Source organism: Parasteatoda tepidariorum, chromosome 1, assembly GCF_043381705.1.
Source record: "Parasteatoda tepidariorum isolate YZ-2023 chromosome 1, CAS_Ptep_4.0, whole genome shotgun sequence".
Lineage (NCBI taxonomy): Eukaryota > Metazoa > Arthropoda > Arachnida > Araneae > Theridiidae > Parasteatoda > Parasteatoda tepidariorum.
The window spans coordinates 58220176-58240757 of NC_092204.1; the positions used below are offsets into that span (position 1 = coordinate 58220176).

Below are 20582 nucleotides of genomic sequence, written 5' to 3' on the forward strand. Positions count from 1 at the left end.
ATGATTTTCACAAACAATTGTATGATTTTTCAGAGTATTGTATGATTTTTTTTGAACTAAATAAAAGTAGATTTTCCAAATTTGATATAATATTGCAGTTCTCATAATCATTATGTTTTATAAATAGATTTTTATGCGTATTTCCTAATTTCATATTGTAATTTATATTAGCGACATCATAAAATATATTGTTCGTTTCAAATAAAATCTATATTATGCATTTAAAAAAAAGTTATTCTTCTTTTAACCCACTAGCGTCCAATTACTTACACTGCAATCATGTGAAGCAGATTTTTTTTAAAGAAAACTATTTTTAAAATGTGTACAGTTTAATAAAGTTAAAATCTTATTCTGTATAATTCCATATTCATGCAAAATTATTTTTTATAAAGATTTGAGACACACTTTTTGCTTACCTGAAATAATTGTAGATTATGAAATCATGCTAATTTAATATTATTGTTAGTTGCAAAATGATGTCCCATTTATATTACCACTATTTACATCTTTGAATTATCAAATCGTGAGATTGGATGATTACGAGTTAAATAAACTAATGTTAAATAAACTAATTAAATAAAGAAAATTCTAGTCTATTCAATTTTTCTTCTTTTAAATGCATTCAAAATAAAATGATTTTTTTCGTATTGTTTGAATTAAGAGTTAGACATTGTGGCATAATATATCTCCCGCAAGTCTTGTGTTTGTATTGTTTTACCCTATTTCTATATAACTTGTCAAACAAAGCTAATGTGGTGAACGAAAACCTTTCCAGATTTAAATGTTGATCTAAAGTAAATTTAAGAGGTGTTTTTTTCTCTTTTTTAATATTTCATGGCTAAAAAGCAAAAGAGAGTTATGAGCAAAAAAAGAAAGACAAAAAATAATTTATTAAAAAAAATGTTTCAACGTATCCAGTGCTTATGAACAAAATATCGAAGATATGCTTGGGTAAAAATGAATGGGTAATGGGAGTTATTATTTAAAGTATTACTAAACACAAACGAAAAATTGGTAAATATTAGAGGACATTGAAAATAGTGTTGCTTTTTAGTATTTCAATGCTCATTTGTCATTTATTAGTTCTTTGTGAGCTTCAAAGTTGTTTATATTAATGGCTAGTTCTTTATGGTTTGACATTTTAAGGCTAGTTGTTTAACATTAGCTTGTTTTCCCTTAAATAATAAAATCTTACTTTTTTGTTTTTGTTTCAATTCATAGTGAAAGTTCTTGCAGATAAATATACGACAATGAATGCTTTTTAAGTTCCATAAGGGTGGTAACGTGACAGTTTCTACTAAAAGCATGTGCTATGCTTATCTAAGTGCATCGAATATGTTATCCGCAGAAGTACACCATAAAAACTTGTTTAACATCTTTACAAATATAATGTTGAACAACCAAAACAGAACACTTTATTTCAAGTTAAGCAGAAATCGGGTGTAATTTAAATATAAATATTTAAAATGGGAAGAGCTTACTCCTAGTTCATGCGCAATCACACCATACAGGAATTATTTTCCTTTCCGGAAACACCAATTTCGGTGCACTTAGTATATCGTCAGAAATTGTTTACATCGAGTACGAATTGGAGTGAGTTTTTTGTTATCTTCTACGCTTATATTTATCTTCAGAAGCAAAAGCTGCCCATTAAATTATGTGTGCATGTTTTTAGATGTGTAATAAGAATAGTTATATTTTAGTTTTTAAGTCTCTGTGAACTATATTAAAGGATTTAATATTGAATAATTAATATCTACTTCTTCTCTGCTAAGCCTAATTTGAATTCGTCTCAATATTCCCTCTGTGCTATTAATTTTGATTAACAAACTAATTTTATTTAAAGAATTATTCTGCTTATGCATACTAAACTCAACTCTTCTTATTTTAAATAGTATCGAAAAAATACTCTTACTGACGCTTAGGTGTAGTATACCTTAAAGTTGTTAAAAATTTTAGTTTTGCAAAAATGCGGGCAGCTGCTTTATATCAAGAAGTGGGCATATTAGAAAAAATTTAAAAATGTAGATAGCGTGCTAACTCCAGCTATTTTGTTCAAATACCAATTGATTTTTATCTGTCCAGAGTAAAAATTTTGCACAATACATGGCAAAAGGTGATTATATCAATGAATAAAAAGAAAAACTTATTAAAACTGATCTGTTTTAAATTAATGTGAAAAACCAACATTAGCCATCGATCCCACAATGAGGCGGCACAAAAATAAGGAAATGTATAAAAAGCTCAAAAATTAAGTTTGTGTTTAAGTATTTGACTTATTTTATACTAGTATATATATTTTATTATTTAATAAAATATGTATACTGAAAAAAGTATGTACAACTATTCCAAAAAACGTGTTATACTCATTTTTAAATACTAAAGATAAAATAGGTTGTTTAAGAACCAAATCTAGAGTTCAGATCATACCTCTAAATACAAAATGATTTTGAAATATACCACTGCTGTACCTCGGAACAATTTTTATACTGCAAAGCATTTTTTGAAAGTAAATTTAAATGTTTTTTTTTCTTTCCCATAGTTTATATTTTTTTCTTCATTCGCTATCATTAATTTCTGTGAAAAAATGAATGAATTCTTATCGTTTAATATTTTATGAAAGTGTTTAATTCAGACGTGCAAATAGTGGTTTAGCTAAATCTAGATTTTGAAGCTAATAATACTTTTAGTTATTTATGTTGAAATGCAAAGGGCGCAACAAAATCGTTGACACGCAAAAGCGTGCATAAAGTCATCATCTACTATGAAAAAACTAAGACTTTTTTTTTTAGTTTAATCATGAACTATTTCATCTATATGAAATATTTAATGAACCAAACCTTTGTGAATATGAGTGCTAATTTCTTTTATACGCGTTGTAAATATTCACGTTTTTATACAATTTTGAAAAGGATGTGATTCCACTATCAGGTTAAAAAATAAATTATCGAAGTGTAAAATTCAAAATGCTACACCGCTACTAAATTTACCAGACTCTTTTAAAATTTACCGTGTTTCAAGCTCTTTGGGAACACAAGAAAGATCGGTAAATTTTACCGAAGCGCTATGGTAATGATTTTGATAATTATATGAAATAGTGAATGTAGTAAAATTTTGTAGTTTTACAGTGATACCTTAGATCATGGCATAGAAACCATGTGTATTCGGCTAAATTTACTTTTCAGTCTTGTATTTTTTATCAAATATGAGGTAATAAAAAGAACCACAATTTTGAAAAATAGAGTTTCCCATAAACCGTTACTATATGAACAGAAAAATTTGCAAATTTAATGTAAAAGTTCCATTTATTTTGGGTTTTATTACCTGAATTATGGCTTTTTTTACCAGGAATGTCATTACAATACAGTTCGGGAGTTTTATCAGAAATTTTTTCTCCGTACACAAAATATGTATAGAGTATTTTTCAATGTAATCAAACTAAACAGCNATTATTAGGTACCTTGGTACAAATATTAGTTTATTTAATGCATATTAACAGAACCAATTACTTGAAGTACCTGTTTACAAAACTAATAAATCATCATTATCATCAATAATATGGCATTTTCTTATAATTCTCATAAACAAATCAGTACCATTTCTCCATAATTGCCTTTTTAGTACTAAATTCATTTTATTATTTCAATCTGTATCTATTACCAAAATTAATAAGCATCGTTGTTTCCAATAACAACATGGCAATTTTTTCGATTTTTATATATAAATAAATATCCTATCTATATTAATTTAACTTTTTAATAAAAAAAAGTATTTATTTGATTTCATTATACCTATTCCTAAAAGTAATTTATTGTAATTCTCGAAAATAATTAGGAACATCTTTAATATTATTTTAATCATTTTTGACTAACTAATATCGATACTTGTTTCAAAGAAAGCAAATAATTGTAGACAGTGATGTTTAATTAAATGTAGCATTAAATACTACTGGTCGTGCCATAATAAGTGCTGGAGTAATGATATTAACTGAGACAAAGAAAATTATTACATCAACATAATTTAGTTCTCTTTTGGTAATAGGCACTTTAACATTCTTTGAAATGATTAAATAATTTAATATTACTACATTACACATTCATGACGTCATATACACAATTTTATTTCTTTGTATATAACAGAGCATATTTATTAGATTTATTATAATCATTTAACTCACCAAAAGAAAGATAAACTATACATGTAGTATCATTTCATTTGTGGTATTTAACGTTTACCACAATTTTTCCAAGGACTTAACAGATAACTTCAATTTTATTTTTTCTTGTTAAGTTTCCATTATTTGAATTTCTATTGATTTAAAAGTGTAAGTATCAATATAAAAAATATAGTATTACAATAAATAATAATAATGGCTTTTAAAATACAGTATAATATAAAAAATATAGTATTATAATATATAATAATAATGGCTTTTAGAATGCTAATTCAAATTCAGTGATGTCATCACCATAAGTCACAAAATTATTAGCGTTCATTTTGCATGTAATATCCTAACATATGAAACCAAAGATTCATAAAAAAGGTTCGTAAAAGATTCATAAAAACGTGCAATGAAACTTATTTTAGATAGGTTAGAGCTGCAAGCTAGCAAATCGCAAATTTAAAATATTTATCAACATTTATTAAGCACTCTTTGAACTTAGTTTCAGGAACTGAGTTTAAAAGTAGACAGTTTGGTCAGCAGTGTTTCGAACATATATACACATCAAGCTTAGTGCGGATCAGTTCAGAATTGCGGATTTGTAAAAGATACATGCATACATACAAACATTTTGCCTTATTTATACAGATGTTATTAAGCAATAAAATATGATTATATTTTAATATTTTATCTAATACAAAAGTGCTATAAAGAAAAAAATTTAATGCCCATAAAAATGAAAAATAGAATAATAAAACCTTATGTAAACGTTACATTTAATAAAAATATCTGAAAAATTAAAATAATAAAATATTATAATTTAATAAAAAAAATATCTGAGAAACAATAGCTTCTTGCAATCAGAGCACAAATAAAATTATTGTCCAAAATCTGTTATTATCTCAAATTTAAATAAAAATAAATAAGCATTAATTTCTGAGTTAATCATAAAACATAGGAATCTTAACAAAAATCACAAAATTTATTTGAAAATATAACTTAAAATACAATAGACTTGAAAAAAATTTGACATATTAAACTTAATATAAATATGCGCTTTATTTTACCTTTAAAAGTCAAGATATAATAACTTTTGTACTGAATCAGGTTTGTATTGCAATTTTTCTGCATAATAACAAAAAGCATGCTTGATGTTTTCCATTCGAAAATTAACAGTATCGTTGTCATAACAACAAAACAATGCGAAAATGTGATACTTAGTACAATGATTTGTAGTTTTTAAACAAGCATTATGATTGCATAAATCGTTATTCAAATTATGTGCCTTAGCATTACTTTACAGTTAGAAGATTATTGATCTTCACAAAAATGTGATATCGTGTGAAATAAAGTGCTTCAAAAATGCTACACTGTAGAAAAATATCTGTTAATGTTGTGTAAAAAACTGTCAGCTAGTGTGCTAGCATAAAACCGTTTATTTCACGGAAAAACACTGTTATTTAAAAACAGACGCCTTTTTTAAACAGGCACCTGTATACTGCTATTTTAACAAACTGTCTGTACTGTTTTTATAATAAACTGTTATTTGAACAAAAGACTTTTATAAAATAACTATGCTTGCATTACGGTGAGCGCAAGCCGAGAGCAGCATTCGTTCAACCATTCGACACTGAGATTCGAACCCGGGTCCCATCATTGGGAGGCAAGCGCTCTGTCACCTGAACTAGAACACCTCTCAGTAGGAAGAAAAATCTTAAACTATTTTTGTCATAAAAGTCTTATTTAAATAATATTTTAGTATAAATGCGTTTAAACTATAGTTTCCCAGCCGTATTAAAATGTTAGGTAACTTAACTTTAAAACAATTTTTTAAGAGATATTAGAATTAGGTTGAGTATCAGTTTGAAAAAAAAGTCGAATGGCAGTTTTACTTATGAGATGTTCAAAATCATAAAATAATTGCAGAAAAATTGGATCAAGTAAAGAAAGTATCGTAAAATGAGTAGAAAAATATAGAGTTATAGTGCCGTAAGCAAAACTGTACGGGAAAAACTAGAATTTAACCTAATAGGATGAAAAACAGATATAAACCGTTTTGCCAACAAAACAGCTTTAAGCCGTCTATTATGACTTAAAATTAGGTTCAATTTTTAGAATTCTAAAATGCTCATTTAAAATTATGCTTAATTATTTGCACATTTTAAAATAATCATATATCTTAATACATTTCTTGAAACAGCTAAAGTTCTCAATACAGCTTTTAATAAATTTTCAGAAAGTTAATTTAATCTTTATTTGTAACTTTAAAAAATGGTTAAAATATAGAATAGAGAAATAACTTACAAATTTAGCATTGTTTTCTAAAATTTTAAATTATTAACTTTTTTTATATAATAAATATGCTTTCACATGTAATATTTTCTTAATAAATAAAGTTTCTCCTTAAAGTACATAGTTCATACTTCGTTTAAAGTTAACAGGGTTTATACTAAACCAAGAAATTATTTCATTTCTTTGCATAATTTTTTTAAGTCACAAACTAAAAAAGTAAATTTCGTTTAGACTGGTAGCAATTGAAAATAAATTGAGATATTTTGATCACCAAAATTTATCTTCTTGAAACACTTCTGTATACTGTGAATGAATTTGAAGCTAAAAGAGCTCTGAAGAACTTTCTAAAAATATTCGATAAAATTTCATTCGCTCTATCTTTTGAATATCATCAAATGAACAGATGGTATTGTCATCAAATAGCGATAGTTTAAAAGAAAGAAAAAAATAGAATTTTGAGTTGGAGTACGGCTAATACAATAGGAAGTTTTTTTTCAATACATTTCATTCAGGTTTCATTGAGTCGATATTTTCTGGCTTGGAAATTTTTGTGGAGGCTATGCTAAACTCTAAATATTTATTCATCTTTTTTCACCAGAAAAAAAGAGAAATAAATGATATTTCCTTTACCTGCTATATCATTAGTTTGCATAAATAAATTAGATAGTAAATCTGAAACTTAAGAGATAGCCTGAAACTTTTTAGTAAATCTGAAGCTTATAAGAAATAGTGTATTGTTTTGAGAAAATCTTAATTTTTACATAAATACAGAATGCATTGTTCCAAGATACTCTAGTTACTTTTTTATAATAACTTCTTATTATTTTCTGACATTTAAATTAGACACCGACTTAGCTTCTTTCCTCGGTTTAATTTTGTAACTTTGAATTCGTAATATTTAAGAAAAACTTTACCATGAGCTTAAGTGTGCTCGTTTGGCATCATAGTCTACTCCATCTATTCTTAAAGTAGTAACAATTGTGTTTAGTACGTCTTGTGTGAGCATTCGTCGTAGTATTATTCCCTATACTGAGTATATTATTGTCCTACTGCCTGGAGAAAAAAATACTCAAAATAATTTAAATAAATGCTTAAATTCTAAATAATTGTTTGTGATAAATTTAAATAAAAAGTTTCAGTTAAACATTTCAGAGTATAGTATGATTTTGACATAAGTTGAACCAAACTAAAGTAGATTTTCAAAAGTTGATATAATATTGTAGTTCTCATGGAAAAATTATGTTTTATAAGTAAATTTTCATACGCGTTTCCTATTTTTATATTATAATTTGCATTAGCGACATCATAAAATATATGGTTCGTTTTAAATAAAACTTAGATTAAGCATTTAAAAAAAGTTATATTTATTTTAACCCACTAACGTCCAATTACTTTCACTGCTATCATATGAAGCAGATTTTTTTTAATGAAAACTAGTGTTAAAATGTGTACAGTTTAATAAAGTTAAAATCTTATTCTGTATAGTTCCATATTCATGCAAAATTACTTTTTATAAAGATTTGAGGCAAACGTTTTGCTTGGCTGAAGTAATTATAGATTATAAAATCATGCTAATTTAATATTATTGTTAGTTGCAAAATGATGTCATATTTATATTACCACTGTTTACATCCTTGAATTATTAAATCATGAGATTGGATGATTACGAGTTAAATAAACTAATATAATTCATTTTAAATAATAAAAAAAATTCTAGCCTGTTCAATTTTTCTTCTTTTGAGTGCATTCAAAATAAAATGATTTTTTTTTCATATTGTTTGAATTAAGAGTTAGACATTATGGCAAAATATACCTCCCAAGCCTTGTGTTTGTATTGTTTTACCCTATTTCTATATAACTTGTCAAACAAGCTAATGTGATAATCGAAAACAAACTTTCCAGAATTAAGTGCTGAGCTAAAAAGAAAATAAAGTTAGGGATTGTTTTTTTTTCCTTTTTAATATTTTATGGCTAAAAAGCAAAAGAGAGTTAGGAGTAAAAAAAGAAAGACAAAAAAATAATTTATTCAAAAAATGTTTCAACTTAGCTAGTGCATATGAAGATAATATCGAAGATATGCTTGGGTAAAAATAAGTGGATAATGTGAGTCATCATTTAAAGTATTACTAAACACAAACAAAAAAATTTGCAAATATTAAGGGCCATTGAAAACAGTGTTGCTTTTTAGTATTTCAATACTCATTTGTCATTTATTAGTTCATTGTGACCTTCAAAGTTGTTTAAATATATTAATGGCTAGTTGTTTATGGTTTGATATTTTAAAGCTAGTCGTTTAATAGCTTGTTTTCCCGTAAATAATAAAATCTTAATTTTGTTCCGTTTTATTTTTTTAATTCATAGTGAAATCTCTTTCAGATAAATACGACAATGAATGCCTTTTAAGTTACATAAGAGTGGTGACGCAACAGTTTCTACTAAAAACATGTCCTGTGTTTATCTAAGTGCATCGAATATGTTTTCCGCCGAAATACACTGTAAAAACTTGTTTAACATCTTTACAAATATGATGTTGAGCAACCGAAAAAGAACACTTTATTTCAAGTTAAGACGAAATCGGTTGTAATTTAAATCTAAATATTTAAAATGGGAAAAGCTTACTTCAAGTTCATGCTCATTCACACCATACAGGAATTATTTTCTTTTCCGGAAACACCAATAACAGTGCACTTTGTAACGAAATTGTTTACATCAAATACGAATTGGCGTGAGTTTTTTGTTGTCTTCTAAGCTGATATTTATCTTCAGAAGCAAAAGTTCCCCGTTAAATCATGTATGCATGTTTTTAATTGTGTAACAAGCATAGTTATCTTTTAGTTTTTAAGTCTCTGTGAACTGCATTAAATGATTTTATATTGAATAATTAATATCTGCTTCTGCTCTGCTAAGCCTAATTTGGATTCATCTTAATATTCCCTCTTTTCTATTAATTTTGATTTACAAACTAATTTTATTTTAAGCATTATTTTGCGTATGCATTCTAAACTTAAATTTTCTTGCTTTGAATAGTATCTTAAAAATAATCTTAGTGACTCTTATGTGCATCATACTTTACTGTAGTTAGAAATTTTAGTGTTATAAAAATGGTGGCAGTTGCTTTATATCGAGAAGTATAAAACAACTGTCTTGATGTTTCACTATATCAGGTGTAGTGAAATATCAAGAACTAAGAGTTATCTATGGAGTTTCCAAATATCATTTTGGAGCTAAGCAGTTGCTACCATTTTTGGTGTACGGAAGTTTTTGACAGGGTAGAAAAAGCTTAAAAATTCGATTTGATGTGCCAGCTCCAGCTATTTTGTTCAAATACAAATTGATTTTTATCAGTTCAGAGGAAAAAGTTTGCACAATACATGGTAAAAGGTGATTACATCAATGAATAAAAAGAAAACTTATTAAAACTTTTTTTTAAATCAATATTAGCCATCGATCCCACAATGTATCTCCAAGCAGCAGAAAAATAAGGAAATATATAAAAAGCTCGAAAATTAAGTTTGTATTTAAGTTTATGACTTATTTTAAATATTAATAAAATACGTATACTAAAAAATATATATATACAAATATTCCAAAAAATTAACGTGTTATACTCATTTTTAAATACTAAGGATAAAATAGGTTGCTTAAAAACCAAATCTAGAGTTCAGCTCATACCTCTAAATACAAAGTGATTCTGAAATATACCACTGCTGTACCTCGGAACAATTTTTTTAGAGAAAATTTAAATGCATTTTTTTCTTTTCCATAGTTTATATTTTTTTCTTCATTCGCTATCATTAATTTCTGGGGAAATATGAATGAATTCTTATCGTTTAATATTTCATGAAAGTGTTTAATTCAGACGTGCAAATAGTGGTTTAGCTAAATCTAGATTTTGAAGCTAATAATACTTTTAGTTATTTATGTTGAAATGCAAAGGGCGCAACAAAATCGTTGACACGCAAAAGCGTGCATAAAGTCATCATCATGGCCTCCACCATGAAAAAATTAAGACTTTTTTTTTGTTTAATCATGAACTATTTCATCTATATGAAATATTTAATAAACCAAACATTTGTGAATGTGCGTGAATAATTTTTTTTATACGCGTTGCAAATATTCATGCTTTTGTACAATTTTAAAAAGGATGTGATTCTACAATAAGGTTAGAAAACAAATTATCGAAGTGTAAAATTCAAAATGCTACACCGCGACAAAATTTACTGTGTTTCTGGCTCTTTGGGAGCACAAGGAAGATCTGTATATTTTACCGAAGAGCTCTGGTAATGATATGAAATAAAGTTTGGTGAATGTAGTAAAATTTTTGATTTTGCAGTGATACCTTAGATCATGGCATAGAAACCGTGCATTCGGCTAAATTTACTTTTCAGTTTTGTATTTTTTAACAAATATATGGTAATAAAAAGAACCACAATTTTGAAAAACAGAGTTCCCCATAAACCATTACTATATAAACAGAAAATTTACAAATGTATTGTAAAAGTACCGTATATTTTGGGTTTTATTACTTGAATTATGTTTTTTTTACCAGGAATGTCATTACAATACTGTACGGGAGTTTTACCAGAATTTTTTTCTCCGTACACATATGTATACAAAAGTTTTAAATGTAATCGAAATAAACAACAAGAAATTACATCTTTTTTAATGGAAAAGAGTAAATTGTATGATTTGAAGAGTAATTATTGATTCCTTTGTCCATTGGTTTGTAATAGTTTACAGTCAAAACTTATAAATTTGAAGATTTTACAATATGAAAATTGCACAGGATAAGAATTTAATTTTCAAGCTACGAAGTAAAGATATACCGTTATAGAAACTAAATATGTTTCCCCCTAATATAGTAAGAAGCATAGACTTACAATTGTAAGATATCTATCAAACTTAAAACTGAGAATAGAATTTTTACTTATTCAAATAAACTCTTTTACTTTATTTTCCATAACTTGTACTGCTAATGAAGCAGAATCATGTAACGAAAGGTTTTCATGGTTTTCCGCTCCATATAACGCAAATGAGGGTTATTTTCATCAAAAAGTCTTCCACGAAAGCAAATTTCTCGCAATGCTTGATCCAGGAGTTCTCGTGTCTTCTGGATTTGGTACAAAATTACAAGACTGCAGACATTGATAGTCGTAAAGTTACAGTTGTGTCGGCTTTTCAACAACAGTGATAAAATAAAATGAAAAATATTAGATCGGTGCACTACTTTTAAGAAATCATGTCCATCAAGTTAAAAATTAGTTTTTTCTATTTTCGTTTTTATCGGTCAAACTTAGTGATAAGAGTTGTCACCTATTGAAATATTACAATGTTTGAAAAATACTCCTGACATCTTGCATTATGCGCAAAATAAAAAAACATCAGTTTTTAATAAACTTTGATCTCGTTATTGGATAATCCCGTACTTATAATTCAAGCTTAATGATTCGAGGCCCAATACTTAAATATACAGATTATTTAGTAAATATGAATTTTAAAATTACGAAATCAGACAAAAAAAACACTTCTTTGAATAAACCTATTTTTTTCTCTCTCTGACTGCTTTGGATTCTTGAATTTCAAAATATGGGAAGTAACCGCAACCCTTAAATATATGCCAATAAGTTGATCGAAGGACTGGAAACCCCTAATGTTAATTCAACTTACGAAAGCTTTAAGCAAATCACAGATGTTTTGCACAAATTGGAAAACTCGTTTGTCAAAGATAGTTACGCAAAAAATTATTTTTAAATTAATTTTTTTATCTAATTTATGCATGGTCAAAATATTTTGATTTTAAAGTTATACAAATTTATGTACCATTTCAATGTACATAATTTCAAACGACAAAATACGAAATTTGAAGGTAATCGATTGAATAGTTAATCGATTGAATTTAAAATTAATACCTCTCTGAGAGGACCACATACGCAAAAAAGGAACACACTGGAACAAAAATAGGTCAACATTTAATGGTCAAACATTTCTCCCACTACCCGTGCTTAAACTATTACAATCACACTTTCCAGATTTCGGCAACTTCTTATATTTTGAGAATAAAAAATCCTAAGCCGCGAGAGAAAAAAAATGAATGTTTAATCAGAGGTAGAAGGTTTTCGCGCCTAATTCCATGACTTTAAATGTTGTCTTAACTAATTAATTAACATTTTTATAAAGTTAGGCCCTTGAACTATTAAAATCGTCTTTTTAAATGTTCAAATCCAACCACTAGATCAGAAGTTATTATGTTTCATTTCTTTATTTTTCTCATTTTAAATTATGCAATTATATTAGAAAAAGTGCATTTTTTCATCATTGAATTTTCAATTTGAATGCAAAGATGACTTATATGAGTATGTTGTTGTTTTGTAGGTTGCGGGCGCTGCAGGCCGAAGCCGCCAAATCGACTAGTGAGAGGAGGGGAGGAAGCTACGATGAACAGAAGCTGAGCAGCGGAGGTAGGGAGATGGTGAAGAAGAGAGGCCAGCAACCGGATGGAGCTCCAGGCCCCTCCTCACTCTTCATCTTGTCCGAAAAGAATTTCTTCAGGAAATACACTAAATGGATCATAGAGTGGCCATATCCTTTTTTTTTCATTTCATTTTTAACAATTTCAAATTGAGAAAAGTGATTATAAAACACAGAAATGTAATCCAATGATATGAACAAGCACTTTAAATTAAAAGTAAATGAACCGCAAATAAAACTATCAACATTTACAATAAGGATGCTTAAATGTAAAGATATCAGTGACTCCTTTTTTTAATACAATTCCACGGTAAACAAAAATCATACATAAATCATTTATTTGACACATGAAAAATAAATTTCAAGCTTTTTAATACAATGTACCTGAAATTATTGTATTTTAATATTAAAATTTACTTGTTTTGTAAAAAAATACTTAAATGGCTACTTCACTTGACTTATTTCTGAACTGGCAAGTGTAGATTTTAACTGATTTAATTAAAAATAAGCATTTTTGACTCCCTGAAAAATGACGGCAATATAAAAAAATTAATTCCAAGAAATTGAGGCAATACGATGCTACTTGATTAAAAACTTCATTTGCTTCAATGTTATAGAAATTGAAAATAACAGTCAACATGTTGCCAGCACTCAAAAATAAGCGCCCTTTTTCAAGACTAGCCAGACGTGAATAAGAAGAAACCAAAGTGAAAACTAATTGTGATTCCTTCGTTAACTTTGGGATTCCTTGTCCTCACCATCTCTCCATTGCTCGTGGAAATTCATTTTATCCTGATTTGCATAAAAACAAAATCTTGTTTTTGGGACTAATGTGGTTTTTCTTGTTCTGATTTTTGTATTTTTTCAGTTTTGTTTCTCATCTTTATTTTCCACTTTTCGTTTTTCGTTTACAACTATACGTTTTATAATTCAAATCACTTTTGTTTCTTCTCAGTAATGTCTGGAAAGTCCTGAAAACAGTTGCCCATTTTTGAGCACTTGAAACATGTCGACTGTTATTTCTAATTTGTATATTCCTAAAGCAAATGAAGCTTTTAAAGAGGGGAGGACCCAGTATTATTTTCAATATTATTATATTGTTAAAAACAATTAAATGCGACATGTTTCACTCAACGTTGAATATGAAAAGCATAATACAATTATGATTAACGTTTTTGATGCAATTGAAATCATGCAAAATTGAGCAATTATAATAAAATAGCTGCATTTAATGCGCATCTCTCACAGCGTACGTTTTTATTACGTCTTAAAAAGTAAAATAAAGTCCCTATTACATCAAAATTTTGATTAGATTTAATTTCTCACTAATTGTAAGCTAAATACTTTCAAATTTCATTCGGTCTACAAACAAAATCTTTTAAAAGCATTGAAAAGAACATATATTTGCTTAAGCTAGACGAAACTCATTCAAATCGATGCGTTCATCATTTCAATTTTCACTTTTGACCTTTGAAATCATTTCACTCGTCTATCAAATGCCGAAGTTTGCTTTTATTTGCAATCAATTCGGTTTTATGAAAACATTTAGACTCATAACTTCGTTTACGGCAGCCTACGACATTTAAAAGGAATTTATGTTGACTACTAAGTTTGAGAGGCGAAAAAGATTATTAAATTAAGTTTTGCTTTTATTGGATTTTCATATTTAATAAATTATATTTGAAATTATTTTATTCATTTAACATCCTTAGATTTGACTCCAATCATTCTGAAGCTACCATAAAAGCACTTAAAAATCTTAATTTTTTTTTGGAAATACTTTTATATTTTTAATCATTTTGTTCCTTTTAATTGCTTTCAAAACCAATTTAAGAACTGATTATGTTGAATTCTAACTAGTAAAACCTAATGTGAAATACCACTTTAGCACTTTACCATTGCAACAAGAAATAAAAATAACTTTAAAAAAAGTTGGTATACTTAAAATTTCCTGCAAAGGATTAGGTATACTTCATGCAATGAAGACTAAAGCAAAAAATGCAAATAAAGCACAAATGAAAAAACATAAATAGACATACTATACTTTCAGTTCTAAAAACAAGAACCTTCCTCAAACTCTAAACACCAAATGAGGGCAGAGAAAGTGAAGAGGTAAACACGTTCAAAGTATTTTAACCAATAGGGAGAGATGAGCAATTTTACTTCTCACCTCTCATCTACAATTTTATTTCAATCAACAACATCTGTTTTAGAAAACATTCAAAGCGAAATAAACATCAAATTAAATTAATTATGTCACCTAATCTATTATATAAACAGCTTATCTTTACAAACAGCTAATCTATTATATTAACTTAAATCGTATTGTTATCTTTTCTCGGAGATAGGATAAGTTAAAATTTTATTAATAATATTAGAACTTTAAATAAATGTATTTCTAAACTAAACAGTGCAAAAAATAACTTAGTTTTGTTGTTCAATCTTTTACTTATTGAAATTCATCTAAATCTTTGGAATTAAGTAATTTTTTGGGAGTATAATTTAAAATTAAGTGATTCTTATGTGTAACATGTCTTAATGTAATTTTAAATTTTAGTGGTACTAAATTACAAATACGGTGGGTGGTGGCGGCTACATTACATCAAGTAGTGTAAAATAACATTCTAGTGGCTTGACATCACCATCAACTATCCTAGAGTTTTAGTTTAGTGGGACGCCATTTTCGTGTAAAATGGTGGCCACTATTTTTGGTGATCAGGAGCAAGATTATTTTTTGGATAGTAAAAAAGTTAAAAATATATTTAACATAAAAGAAATTGAATCCTTTCTCTTATTTATAAGAAATCTTTTACTTGATTTAAACTATCACTTTTATGTCACTAGTTTTATTTTAAATCCTATAAAATAAAATGGAAGAAACAAGTTTCTTCAAAATCAAAATTTTTATTTTATGACACTATAAGCCACCCTTCAATGCTATCAGTGTCAAAATGTCATGCAAAAAGCTACAAAACTTTCCAATTCCAATCTCGAATACACACTCTTGAAAGAAATAGTTGATATAACTTTGTTCCGTATAAATCACATCAAGTATTATTTTTAAACATTCTAGAAGCTTTCTCTGAGAAGAATTATTTAATAATTCTTTTCTTTCACTGTGTGAGTGCATTTTGTTGTTAATATTTCCCTCTGTCATAGGTAAATAATGGGTTATCTAAAAAAGCACTATTTTAGGGGTCTATTCTTGACAATGCTAAGAATTCTCATATTGTTGGATTTTCTTTTTCAAACTAATGCTGAAGCTTATGGAAAAAGTTTCTTCTGGAAAAGTTTTCATTTTTCTTTTTCTAAAAGACAGAACGATAGTTTTATAATATTTTGCTAATATCGAGAGTTTTTTTTTTTGCCCCTTTTTTTATACTTCTTAAGACAACTTATATATAAAATGTCTTTATTACGATTTTTGTTTTTTAATTTCTTCTGTGAAATAAAAGTCTTTGCAAGCTTTTGTTTACATAGTACTTGAAAATCCGTAAGTTCTTATATGGTGCACAAGGTACAAAATGTACAATAAGTTCATGATGTTTATAAGATAATGCCAGCGTTTTGCTCCTTATTGGAAAAAAACTTCAGGAGGACACTTTATCAAATATTACAGATGTTTATAGTATGAAACAAAATTAAAAGGGTTTAAAATAAAATTTAATAAACAGTTTTTTTATTTAAAAAAAATGACAGCCAGTTTTCAACTTTTTTATCTCAATACATCAGTTTGAGATGATTTTGTAATTCTTTTGCACAAGAAAATATTTTTAAAGACATTTTAAGGCACCTTCTAATTTTCGTTACACGTCAATTTAGGCGTATTCACAACTCTTATAAATCCTTGAGGTACAATTTTGTGTCATAGGTGAACAATTATTATTTGTAAGTTATGTTGGTTACAGATCTTTTCAACTTTTCTCTGGAAATACACAATACAATTGGTAGAACCCCATTAATGAGATCAGATTTCACCTTTAATAAACCTTTCAACTGAACTCATTAATATTTGTCATATCTATATCCCAGTTATAGTTTTTGAATATCTCGTTTAATGATGCAAAGTATCAATTCTTAAAATAACCCTTGTTGTAATGATATTTTTTTTTAAATACTACATCAGGAAAACATAATTTATTAACTGCCAATAAAATTTCAAATACATAAGAGTGTTTTTAACCTTTCAATTTACCCTTTCATAAAAAGCTGACTTTTGTATATAATACTACCGATGTTTTTAATACATTTCACTGGATTAGTTTTTCATGCTTTTCATAACTGATGAAGCATATTGTTATCTTCTGTAAAATATTGCAATGTTTATTTTCATGAAAAAAAATACACGGAGTAAAAAGTTCTGATAAAATAACCGTACTGTATATTAATGACATTTCTGCTAAAGAAAACAACATAATTCTAGTAATAAAAACAAAATATACAGTATTTAAACATTTATTTGGTATTTTTTGGTTCATATGGAAATAATTCAGAAATTCTGGTTATCAAAATACTTCTTATAACCACACATTTCTTGTTTAGTAAAAAATACAAAGCTGAAAAGTAAATTGAACTAAATAGAGGTTATTATGTCATGCTCTAAAGTATCACGATAATTTACCAAATTTCGACACATTTACCAAATTTTATCGCATATTATAAAACCATATCTTATTATTAATTTTTCCAAAATCAATAAAGCACTTCGGTAAAAACTACCGAGATTTTTGGTATTCCCTTAGAGCCAGAAGCATGGTAAATTTTACCACATTCCGGTTATTTCCACCATACTTTTGTCTCAATGTTGAATTTAAATTTATTATCAGCAATAAATCTGTGAAATTATCAATGTCTTTTAGTAAATTTTTGTAAGTTTCATGTTGTAATTCATGTCCATATTTCAAGTTGCTCCAATTTCTTGATTTAAAAAAAAAAATTTCAAATCAAAAATGGGAAAATCATTTTAAATGTAAACATTAAATGTTTACAATTAAATTCATCTTTTTTTTTAATTATAAACATTATTATGGTTTGGATATAAAAAAAAATTTCAATATTCACATGCTTCTTCTAAAATAAAAAAATATTGCTGGTATGCTGATTAATATATTACATATAGAAAATTAAAAACATTGAAGAATATTTCAGTTTCAAGTTTCATTTTGTTAAAATTACCATGAGAGACATTTTTATCAAGTTTTTTTCTTATAATCTTTGTCTCTTTATCAAATATTTTGTCATTTAATATTTAAAAAAACTTTTTTCAATGCCCTTTTCCAAAATATCTTCAAGTATTTCAACTTATATTTGGAACCATTTACTAAATTTTATTTTGAATGTGGGTGAAACTTGGTATCAAGGCGCTTTAGTACATCTTCTAAACAAAAACATAACACAACATGGAAAACCGAAGTAAAACTACTACACTTTTAAATTTTTAAATTGAGTTACATAAAGTTTGAATAAAATTGGATTAGATAAAGTGACCCTGGAGTCTTTTTGAAAATACGTTCCTTATCTCTACTCTTTGGTAACTTTTCAATCGTAAGAAACTTCGAGATAATGGCTACTTTAAAGCACTAAACTTAAAAGATGTGTCACTATTTTATATTCATGTTACTCTCACAATTTTATTATAATGCTGTTTTGAAACATCTTCATTGAAAATTCAAAACATAAAATATTTGCATATAAAGAGCGTTTTTAAGACTCAGAATTCAATTTTGAAACTATTTAGATTTTTATTTTATACAATTAATAAAAGGACAAGCTGAACTTTTCATGAAACTTATGTCCAAGAATATATTTTTTAAGAATTGAATCTTCAGACTAAACTTTAAATATTTGAGAGGAAATATTTTTTTCTCAACGCCACACTCAAGGATTTTTTTGAGCCATTTAATATTTTTTCAATCATTTAAATCATTTAATTTTATATCTGAATCTACTTTCAGGCAATCATAATCTTATAAAAGCTGCCTTAAAATATTTTACTTATAATCTATAAGTTTTTATTTTTTCTTTAAACTGGTCTTACATTTAAGTATAAATTTAGTGAATGAAAGTTCAAGAAACTTAAGTAACCAGTTTACACTGGACAGAAACTTAAACTATGAAAAATGAAGTAATTCTTAAAAGCCTCTTCGTTAACCCGTCATCGTTTTCGTTTGAGGAAAATTCGTTTTTGTTCAAAAGAATTAACGTCTTAATCATCGCATAATTTTAAAGAAAACTGCCATAAAAGTTTTTTTCAAGAAAATTAAATAAAACAAAGTGTATATACAATATATGGACTCATTTTTAATTTTTGGGTTAATATCTAGCTTACATGTTTGATGAGTGCTGATATCTAGTGTAAATATAACTATCTCTCAACACAAGACAAATGGACTGGCATTATCACCTGGTGTATAGATTGAGAAATAAACAAGACCCCTTGCATAAGAAATAAATTGCTTCAATCTTTTTGTCTCGTTACTTTCGAACACACCAGCCCCGAAATATCAAGAGCACAAGAAATAGAGAGCGAAACTTCACCGCGTCATTTTGACGAATTATTTTTAAAAAATTTATTAGCACTGCTTGATTTTTTTAAAATTACAATTTAAGAATTTAGTCTAAAATTATTACATTTACATTAATGTAATGTATTTGTAATGTAAATGTACAAAAAATATTACATTACATAAGTCTAAAAATATTACATTTGTAACTGGCTGTATTACTCCATAGTAGTGAAATATATTTTTAAATAACCTTCAAGAATATATAATATAGATTAAATAAATTTGTTTTTAATTTTCTAAAGTTTCTAATGAATAACATGTGCGTCTCGTAAATGTCTATATTAACGTATTTCTTGCTGAACTCCAATATTTCTGATTGAGATGTTAAGGCAATGGAGAGAGAAATTTTCTGCTCATTTTCAATACTATCTCTAAAAAAAGAGTTAATCATAATTAGAAACCTTTTAGCTTCCTTCGGGGCATCGATTTTTGTCTCTTAATTTAATATTATTGCTTCACTTTTGCACTTAGCTAAAGTGATTTTTTTCAAAACTGCAAAATAACACATTTTCTTTATTCTTCGCTTGATACTTTTGTCTTTATTTTATTTGGGGAGTAGTGGCATAGATTTTTATTGCAACTGACACTGAATAAAATTGCTTATGAGAATCATTTTAAATAAAATTCTGTCTCTCAAAATATATTTATTAAAATGTTGTCTCTAATTCTGTGTATCATTTTTGCTTATGGCGTTTAAGAGTAAAATGATACTTCTAGTATTAGAAAGGAATGAAGCTTACTCTTTCTGTTATATCATTCTAATAAGTTCTGAAAACAATTATAAAATGTGGCAGTTTTATAAATGAAATGTGGATGGTATTTTGTATTTTAAGCTAAACTTCGTGTTACTTTAAAATTACTATAAAAATAATATAAATTATGTTACTTTAAATTATTTTGGAGCAGCAGAAAAATAATTTCTTTATGAAAAATTTTCTTTTAGTAGTTAGAAGACATGCGTAGATACTAGAAGCATACTCAATGCATGATTTTTTTTTTAAACTTTCGAAATCTTTACTTATTATAAAAATATCCCGATGGCACATATAATAGAATATCAAAATTATGGTGCAAAGTTTTATCTAATAAAAAAT

General features: G+C 26.9%; 1 protein-coding gene across 1 annotated transcript in view; it reads left to right on the top strand.

Annotated features, from left to right (window-relative positions):
• Positions 1 to 20582, top strand: part of LOC107449199 (voltage-dependent calcium channel type A subunit alpha-1) — a 349547-nt gene that overhangs the window by 220180 nt on the left and 108785 nt on the right. Inside the window, exon 3 of the mRNA XM_043053258.2 lies at positions 12827 to 13033. Coding sequence (XP_042909192.1) covers positions 12827 to 13033 — 207 coding nt within the window. The remainder of the gene's footprint in view (positions 1 to 12826; positions 13034 to 20582) is intronic.